The sequence below is a fragment of the Hydra vulgaris genome, chromosome 03, assembly GCF_038396675.1.
Source record: "Hydra vulgaris chromosome 03, alternate assembly HydraT2T_AEP".
Taxonomy (NCBI): domain Eukaryota; kingdom Metazoa; phylum Cnidaria; class Hydrozoa; order Anthoathecata; family Hydridae; genus Hydra; species Hydra vulgaris.
In genome coordinates this window covers 57,299,382-57,310,000 of record NC_088922.1, presented here as the reverse complement: position 1 = coordinate 57,310,000, position 10,619 = coordinate 57,299,382, and the positions used below count along the sequence as shown (strand labels likewise).

Here is a 10,619-nt window from a genome sequence, read left to right as displayed (position 1 = left end):
TTGAAGAACTATCATGAGTTAGTTATATGAAGAAAAACAAAAAAAGAAGATATAAATCTCTGACCAAGGTTCATAACTTCTTTTTCCGATTTTCTTTTTAAATTTGCAGCTTAACAAATATGACAAAATCAAAGTTTTTAATATTTAGCTTAAAGAGTAAATAACAAATATTATAGCGTGAATTTTAAAGTTATATTTCCTTTTACAAAATGAGTTTAGTTTTTCAGTCAACTGACTTTATTTCACGCTATTTCTATTGTTTTTTTCCTTCTCAATTTTTTCCAATCTTAACCAACAAGGTATAAATACTTTTTCGAACTTTTAATGATTTATAATATGAATTATTATTAATTTATGAAACGCTTTAATTTGTTATATAACTTTGTTGTTTTCTTTTAATAAGGTAAAAATGATATAGTAGTAAAAATGTAATATGGTAAGACTAATTAATTTATAAAAACTTAAATTGAGTAAAAAAAAATTTAAATTTTATTTGGAAAAGAACTTTTTTATTCATCTTATCAACTGTTTCCAAATAAAGAAATAAAAAAGATTATAATATCAGGGGCGGATGATCCGTTTTTTTCTAAAGCTTTTGCTCTCATACCCCTAATGTTAGGGGTATGAGAGCAAAAATAACTTAAACAGTATTTTTTATTTTAAATATTTAATTATATTATTATGATATTGTTAAATGGTTTTCGGTGACAGAATTATACAATCCTTTTCTGGTTTCAGGGTTATTATATATAATTTATACAATAACATTACACCAAAATACTGTAATAAGAACAAAAACATTTATCTACACACTTTTTGTTCTTATTACAGTATTCTGGTATAATGTTGTTGTATAATATATATATATATATATATATATATATATATATATATATATATATATATATATATATATATATATATATATATATATATATATATATATATATATATATATATATATATCAAATATATGAAAATCTAGTTTTGTAATTTAGAATTAATCATTATTAATTAACAATGCCGGATTAACTTAGGCTTCGGGTTCGCCCGGGTCTGAGTTAATTCGGCATTGGTAATAAATTAGAATAATTTATATTACCAAAGCCGGATTAACTCGGCGTTGGTTTCTAATCAAATTAGTTTCATTCGTTCCTCATGTAGTTAAAAATAAAATCTCAAAACTTTTTAAAAATGTTCAAACTTGAACACATTCGAACTATATTCGATAAAAGTTCGAACATTTTACTTGAAAAAGTGAAATAAACAGATAAATACAAAGCTGTTTAATTATTTATTAGGATATGCAAATTGACTACATTTTGATTTAAATTTTTTTATTATTATTTGAGAACAAATAATATCACTTAAATCAATAATTGTTTGGTTTTTTTATTTACTTATACTTATTGGTAAATATGAATTGAAATATTTTATATATTTTTTGAATTATTAGTTTTTCTAATTTTTTTTTTTTTTTTTTTTTTACCACTAATGCATTATAAATTCAGATTGCAATATTATTTTTGCAAAAACTGGACAATAATGGACAGAAAATATCTCAGCGGAAACTTAAAACGCAAAATGCAAAAAAAAAAAAAGATATGACAGGCAGCAAGCAGTATTAAAAAAAATCCCCAAACTGACAACTTTTTTTCGATCTCCTAATAAAGCATGGGAGGAGAATCGATGTGTGTCAAATGAATCAAACCCAACTACAGAAATTCCGCAGTTGCAGAACGTAACAGATAATTCATCAATTAATAATATATCGGTATTGTCCAATTCAACAGCGCAGCAAGAAAACGTATTATATGGCAACGTAAGAATACAGTAGAATTTAGACGAAGGAATAAATAATTAAATTTATTATTGTTATTACCATTATTACTATTCCAGTTATTATTATCATTGTCATTACCATTATTATTATTGTTATTATTATTATTATTATTATTGTTATTGATATTGTTATTGTTATTATTGTTATGTTTAATATTGTTAAACGTGTTACTATTTTTGATTGTATACTTAGGCTGCACCGTTCTTTTTTCTTTTAGTCCATTTAGTCAATATATATCAATCTGATCCAGCATTGTGGGCGGATTTGAAAGAAGCACAACGCTACTGGATTTCTATAAAAAAATTTCCTAATCAAAATGTTGAAGACAAAAATTTTGAAAAATCCCAAAAAGTTATACCAAAAAACGCTGCTGCTCTCCTATCTAATTTTATTTTAAGTTAAAAATTGGTGAAGTTTGAATGAGGGACTGGCTTATTTATTCACTATCCACAGAAAAAATATTTCGTTTCCTCTGCTTGCTTTTTCAAGATTCAGACAACAATTTTAACTGGATTCAACAACTGGGCTCGTGAACTGTGTTCTATTCATAGACACGAACAAAGCAAGCAGCATTCTTATGCAGTACAATGCTATTATGGAAAAGTCACAATAAAAGGAAAAATTGATATTCATTTAAAACAACAGTTTGAAGATGAAAAGCGTTATTGAAGGGAAGTTCTAAGGAGAGTTGTTGAATGCTTGAAGTTTTTATACAGTCGAGGTCTAGCTCTTAGAGGTGATTCAGAAGAAATAGGTGACTTCAGTAATAGAAACTTTCTCGGGACCTTGGAGTTCTTAGTAAAATTTGACCCATTTGTTGCTAAACACATACAAAACCGAGGAAATCAGGGCTGAGGAAATGCTTCATACATTTTATCAACAAGTTATGATGAAATTGTCTTCTTAATGGCAAAAAAAGATCTGGCTTCCATTGGTAGAGAAATTGCCAATGCTAAATACTTTTTACTGATTGTCGACTCATTAACTGACACTACACACTGTGACCAACTTTGAATAATTATTCAATATGTGAGCGAGGAAGCTGATGTGGAAAAAAGAATTGTTAAGTTTGAATCTTCATGTGGACATTGCGTATTGGCTATTGCAAAAGCTGTCAAGAAAAAATTAGATGAGCTTGGCTTAAACATTAACGATGCTCGTGGTCAGTCAAACAATGCATCTAACATGTCAGGAAATCACGAACGCTTGCAAGCACTACTGAAAAATGAGAACCCAAACATTGAATATATTCCTTGTGCAGGACATTCTCTAAATTTAGTTGGCATAAATGCTGTTGACAGCTGTGAGACTGCATCTGATTTTTTGAGTTTCTCCAATGCCTGTACGATTTCTGAGCTTCTTCAACTCACAGATGGCAGATGTTCTGGTCTTGTTAGTGGTGATGGAAAAGACAGGAAAAGTATTATTAAAAGCCTGAGTCAGACAATGTGGTCAAAAATAGCCATTTCTACTAAAGTTTTACATTAAAATTACAATAATAATTTTGAGACATTAGAATCAATTATTCTGGATAAAGATAAAAAATATCAGACACAAAACGAAGCCACTGCATTTTTAAAAACATGACAACTTTGGATGTTGCTTTAGTGACGGAGCTTTGGCACATAATAATGTTACTATTTGATGCTACTAGTATGAAATTTCAGGATAAAACTGCAAATTTGGCTTTTGGTGTTCGATTGCTTAAATCTCTTTTGGAGTCAGTTCGTGAAAAACAAACTGTTTTCTCGACATTCAAGAAAGTGCTAAAAAGTTTTCAAGCATTATTCCTAATTAGAACAAGCATAAAAATTCAAGAAAGAATAAGCGCAAATTAGGTTTTAGTGAAAATAGCGAGAATAAAGTGGTTCTTGGTAGCTGTGACGAATTTAAAATAAATTTTTTTTCCCAATCATAGACAAATTAAAAACGTGCTTGAAAGAAAGGCTTTTTACTAACGAGTCTACAAAGAGAAAGTTTGGTTTTTGAACTAGTTTCTAGACCATGATCGTTCCTATCATTGTTTCTGCTGCCAAATCCTTATGTAGTATTTATCCTTCAGACTTAGATACACAATTTCCTGATGAAATTATCAAATTTTCCAATTTTATGGCAAATGAGAAGAATATATCAGCACTTGAATGTTTACAAGCAATTTGTAGGAATAAGTTAGAATCAATTTTTCACAATGTTGACATCGCATATCGGACTTTTCTTACTCTTCCATAACCAATTGTAGTGCAGAGAAAGAACTTTCAAAATTGGCATTAGTTAAAAATGATCTCCGTTCTTCAATGCTAAATGATCGCTTAAATGCTCTTTGTTTAATGACAATTGAAAGAACACTGTTAAAAAATATAAATTTTTTAGGTGTAGTAATTGATTTGCAAATGTAAAAGGAAGAAAAGTGACTCTGTAAACAAAAAAAGTAATCTTATGTTTTTTGCATTCATTTTTAAATATATTTTTTAGGAATGGGGCCCCAAATATTTTTCCGCTCCCAGCCCCCAAAACCCTTAATCCAGCATTGCTGATTACATTCATGTTTTTATTAATTTATTTAAAAAACGAATATTTATAGAAATAAAGCAATATTAAATAAAAATATAACCCTATAACTCTGCTTCAAGAAAAGATTGCCGTAAGCATTTATTATAAGTGCCGCTACATCAACTAAAATTTTTAAGCGTGATAAATAATCAAAAATTTAAATTTCTTTTTTATCAGGCTCCAAACAGAATATTCCAACTTTTTTAACTACTCTGATCAAAGTAGATCTTCTTAAAATATATTCCGCTGTTAAAAATTTAAGTAAAATTGAAATCTTTGAACATTTAAAGTTGTACGAGATGTTGTTAAAAACGTTCGTATTTGTTTATTTTGCGTTACGAATAAAAAGTATTAACTTGTCATACTTTTCAACGTTTGTGTTTGAAACTTGTATTAAACTTCAAAAACAAAGAACATGTTAAAAAGTTATTTATTATAAAAATCACTTGGTTATAATTTGTCCAGCGTTTTATGTGAATAATTTGGTTATAAATCAACTTTGAAAAGTTTATTGAAAGATTTGTTGTTGTAATCCACAATACAATTCAAAAGTTTTTTGGATTAATCCGGATGTGACAAAACTCTTTAAAATTTTTTCCAATTTTTTCTGAATTTAAAGTTTATATGAAGGATCTTTAATGCTTGCTCACTCTAAAATTCAAGACCAGTTTTGTGATGCTTGAGAAATTATGGAACATAGTAAAAAAGAGAATGAACCATTAGTAAGACAATAATGTTCAAGTAATTTAACTATTTTTCTTAAAGTCTTGAACTAGTGAGCAACCAAAACAAAAATTAAAAACTTGGAGAAAAAAATGTAGAATAAGGTACATGACTCGTTCTAGACTTATGCGACAACTTTTATAAGTTGCCATTGAAGTAAGCACCAGAGATGGCTCTAAGGATATGTAGCTTAAAATCAACCATTTTTAGACTTTTGGCCATTCTTGAACCAAGTGCTTAATTAGCTAATTAACTACACCACGAAATAAAAAAAGAATTTGAAGAAATTAAAAAACCCGTCACGTTTGGTGAATTTTAAACATGTTTATTTTAACAAATTTCGTAAACTTTAACTGTAAGTTGAAATATGAAGTTAATTTAAATACCTATAAAGAGTAATTAAATAATATTTTAGTTTAAAACAGTTTTTGTTTTGTAATATTTGTGAGTTAATCAAAAAAATAACAAGTATTATTTTTTTTGGATATTGCTAATCCATAATTTTAAAATTAATTATTTTGGTACTGCCAATGGGAATAGGATCAATCCTCAAAAATTTTTTTTTTCAAAATGTTGCTAGAAAACCTTTTTTATGTTTTAAATTTACGTCTTTTATATTTAAAATATTTACAAAGTATTTTGGAAATAGTCGTAGTTATTTAACCCGATCGAAAAACTAGTCGCTCAAAAGTTCAATAATTTTAGTATTTATAAATCAGTCGTTCAAAGTCTCAGCATGTTAAAAAGTCAGTTCATGTTATAATTTAATGTAAATAATTAAAATGCTCAAGCTTTCAGTTGAAATTAAAATCTGCATAATCTAAATTTTTGGAATGTTAAAAATTAAGCATAGTTATGGGCTGTCCATGGCAGTGAAGGATCCAGAAAGTTTGGTGGAGGTAGGTAGGGGGGATGTGTTGAATAATTTTTTGTATTTTGTATAAGATTGGCGCCTCAAGAAAAAAAAAGAAAGATCCTTCATTTCTAAGATAATTTAGGACTTTCAGATTCTGGTGGGGGATAGGCGTATTCATCATCCCCCTTTAATCTCTCACTGGTTCATGGTATTGCATTAAATTAAATTTGATTGAAAAAGCATTTAATTAGATTTGGCGTTAAACTTACAAAAAAAATCCATTGCATTTTAAGCAAAGATACTTCAAATAGAATTACTGATAAAATTCTTTAATATTATTATATAATGCTATTATAAAACGATGATAACATTAATAAAAAATAGAAAAGTCTTAACATGTATTCCGGAAGAACTTCGAATGAACTTCGCATATTTAAATAATTAGATGATATTCTATTTAACAGTACTAAATCTAACTATTTAGATACGTAATTTGTTGATGAAGATATTTGGGGCTGTTCTTAAATTACCTCAACAAATAGGGAGGAGGGGGTCTGAATTTTTTTCACATTTGTTGACAAGGGGGAGGGGGTAGGTAAAGACAAGTTGAGTAACAATGTTACTTTATTTAACAAGCTTAGTTATTTAAAAAAGAATAATTACGCAGTGTTTGCAGTCCTGTATTACATACTCGCTTAACGTTCAGTATTTTAATAAAGCTAATTATCTTCCTACTTTTTAAAAACCGTGCTGTATTTTAAAAAACTAAACTCGTACAGAACTAAAAAAGCACACACGGAATGTTTACTCGTAATACTATTATTTTTTCAAAGTTGTTGTTGGTTAGTCTGCTATGCAAACAAAAAGATTTATGTAAGTACTTAGTCTACACTATATTATTTAAATATTAATAGCAGGCGTCGGCAACCTGCGGTTAATGCGGCTCTTTAGCTCCATACACACACATTTTTTTAATGTTGAAATTTTTAGTTTTTAATTAGTAATTGAAAAGATTTGGTAGATGATTTGAATAAATATTTGAAAAAAAAATGTTGGTAGCTCTTTAAAAACTCTGTTTTATTTTGATATAATATTAATTTTTGTGCATGGAACTAATGAGGCCCATCTTTACATCAAAAGAATCACACAATGCTTGCAAGCTGCAGGTTGCCGATCCCTGCTATAAACATTTAAATAATATAATGTTGACCATGTACATACATAATTATTATTTGTTTGCACATTAGACAAAAACTTTGTAAACTGCTACTTTTGGCTCTTCTGTCTTAACAGGTTGCCAACCACTGCTTAACACAATTTGCTAAATGCATTATTCGTTATACTAAACTCTATTAGAAATTATTGGCTTTTACTGTGATATTGAATTAGGTCTAAAGTTAAAGTGAGGAGGATTGGCTTATTAAAGTGTTGAATTAATTTGAAATATGTTCAAAATTTAAATGTGTTAGGCATATACATTTTTGTGAACACCCTTTATTCTTTATTTTTTTTTGTTCGGAGTAGATTTTTGTAGATATAAACTGGAAATATATTCTTAAGCTAAAAGTTTAATTACTTTTTTTTTACCTTTTACTTTTATCCACTTTTTGATCAGAGCTAGCATTTGTAATTTTAAATGGTTCTCTAAATAGTTTACTTTAAAACTCTTTTTTGTTTTAGTTGTAAACTGATCTATTCAAAATATTGTTTTTTGGTCCATTAAAATTTTTTTGGAGAAAGAGAGGGATATATTTTCTTGATATATTTTTGAAACGACACACATAATGCTGAAGCAGTGTGTTGTGGGCACACTTTATGAAAAATTAGGAAAAGAAATTAGGATTTACATAGAGTTTTTTTTGGATAAAAAGTGTTTCTTTTACTTTAAAAATAGTTTAGTTTTATTTTGCTTTATTTAGGTACAACAGTTGAACATGGATCATATTTACCACAAAAAATTAGTCTTCCGATTCACAGTTTGGTATTCTGTATAAATAGCAGGTTTTTCAGAAATCTCTTTTACGACTCCAATATGCTGGAAATAAAAGAGAACAAATTTTTTCTACATGTTAACCCTGGAGATATTCAGTATGTGAAATTGGTTATTAAGTCGTTATACAATCCTGAAATAATTGACAACATTAAAACTATTAAATTGTTAAAGGTTTTAGAATATGCCGATAGATACATGTGTGACTCGCTTCTTAAGCGTGGGCTTTCTATCGTCAAAAATATTGTTGTTACAAGTGTTGACGAATGTAGTTTTCTGTTACATAAAATAGCTTACTTTGAAAACTATCTAGAACATTTGTTAACCAAAGATTTTTTTTTAGACGTTAAAAGTTACTGTAGTCAATTTCTTGCAAAAACATTTACTCCGCTAGAAGGTTGTGCGTATAATAAGTCATTAATTGAGTTAGACTTCTTAAGTTTTTTAACCTTGTTAAAGTCAGATGATGAGTTTCTTTTTAGTGAAAACAGTGCTTTTGCATGTGTTTTAAACTGGCTAGAAGCAAATGAAATACAGCAAACAGAAGAAAACATCAAATCTTTGCTTTCAGAATGTCGTTACGAATACATGAATGTATTATTTTTAAGAAATGGGTTGTGTTACACAAATCCTATTTTTAGCAATTGGTCCGGGTACCTTAATTGGTATATCAATGCCGTTTCCTATCCTTCTATACAAAAAAATGCCGCAGTTACTTCTAAAAGAACTAACAGGGAAAAAAAACGAAAAATAAATGAAAAATTATGTTACAAGTACGAACTACAAATGAAGTACAACGCTAATACAAAAAGTTGGACCTCAGATAAAAGCATGTTGTACCATGGCTGTGTTTTACAATTTTTTATTTACGCAACGAATAAAGTAATGCTGGAGATGATACTAGGAAAGGACAATCAGAAAAAAGAAATATCAAATTTTAATTTTGAAATACCAGTTAAAATTGAAATTCCCGAATTTATTTTTACCCTTGAAAGGGATGAAGCATATCAAACTTCAGACAATGAGTTTTGTGATTTTTTCTCGCTGCAAAATGTTAATAAAAGTTCAACGCCTTACACAAAAAAAGTTATTTTTCAATTTAGCAAAGTTAATATTGCAAATATTTCACTTGGTTACATTTTAGAATATGAACCTGATTCAGTTCAAAATAAAAATGACATGATTGTTGTTATTACGTTTACCTTATAAATTTAATCGAGATTTTTTTACTTGTTAATCTATTGTTAATCTGTTAATTTTTTATATTATTATTATTTTTTTTTAAGATTAATTTATGATACAACCTAATAGTCTTGTTTAAATAAAATCTTTATATAAAAGCATAAAAATACTACAATAGAGAAAATTGAATACAGAGCTCAGAAAAAAAAATATCAATGTTCTATACTCAAATAAAAGTTTGCTTATTTGGGAGCGAAGAAAGGTTTTGCTAAACTTTTTAATTTTAATGTTCAATTTAAAACATGTTTAGATACAGAAAAAGAAAAATGTTTAGATACAGAGAGCTTTTTTAGCCTCATTTCTTTAATTATTGGCTAAAATTTAGGCAATAATTAAAGAAATGAGGCTAATTCTTTAGTTGAATCCCATTCATTATTGTTATAAGTTTGAAAATGTCCAATAATGTATTTTTGTAGATCGAAATTCCTTCTCATTCCAAAACTTTTTGTTCAAGTATTATGAGTATTTAAATCGGCAGATGCTAAAAGGGGAGTAGTCAACACACTTACTTATTGGCATTTACAATGCTTTCATATGAAAAAAAAGTCATTAAAGTTGTTTAACTTATCCCCTTTTAGCATAGTTTGAATAAAAAGAGAAATAAATGTGTTTTAAAATGTTTTTATTTACTAAAAACACCAAGCAATCAATATTTACATACACTCCTCCATATAAAGAACTAATTTTGAAAATATTTGTTCTCTTCAAATAAATCTTTTTAGTCTGAGATAAGAAACAGGAGCAACAAAACATAGTCATAATTTTCAACTTCAAAAACTTTGTTTGTTGGCCATATAAAATTACAGCAAGTCTTCAAACTCCGCTAAAATGTTGGGTTGTAGTTTCATTATGTCTGTTTGTTTTTCAATATTTATTGGTACTTTTCCTGTAAGGTAAGCTTCTTTACTAAGAAAACATAAGTTTGGGCAAACCGTTGCTCTTAAAGAAAAGCTATGATTTATTATAGAATCGATGAAAGGTTGGCCAATAACCTCAGATGGGAACTTTGTATCATATGTGCAGTGCTTGAAGTTGCTTATTGAAAAGTACTACCTTTTTTCTTTTCAAACTTGCTTACCTTTGATTTTATTGAAAGCACAATTTTTTTTGTAAATTTGATGCCACTTCTTAAAGTCTAAAGTTTATTAGGACTTAACTTTTGTACCACAGTTATCATTTTTGAAGGATGCCTTGATAAGGTCACATACATGGTCTACTACGTACAGCCTATTGTGTCGGTTTAGCTCTTGCTTTATTATGCTAAAATCCTCATCATATGGTAGGAAAGAATGCTCTCTTATTAAGTAAAATTGCTCAGTCTTTTCAAATTTCTTTAAATCATTCATGGCTAAGTGAAGCCTCGATAATAAATGGTTTTGAATTTAGCCACTAAAAAATATCTGAGAATAAGTGGA

At 28.1% G+C, this 10,619-nt stretch overlaps 1 protein-coding gene across 2 annotated transcripts in view; it reads left to right on the top strand.

Annotated features, from left to right (window-relative positions):
• The window catches only part of LOC136078302 (uncharacterized), a 26,643-nt gene extending 17,380 nt beyond the window's left edge, over positions 1–9,263 (top strand). Inside the window, exon 2 of one of the 2 annotated variants that reach the window (XM_065793787.1) lies at positions 7,892–9,263. In XM_065793787.1, the coding sequence (XP_065649859.1) occupies positions 8,005–9,171 (1,167 nt within the window). In that variant the 5' untranslated portion in view covers positions 7,892–8,004 and the 3' untranslated portion in view covers positions 9,172–9,263. The remainder of the gene's footprint in view (positions 1–7,891) is intronic. The other variant, XM_065793788.1, reaches the window with a different exon arrangement.
• Positions 9,264–10,619: the final 1,356 nt, after the last annotated feature.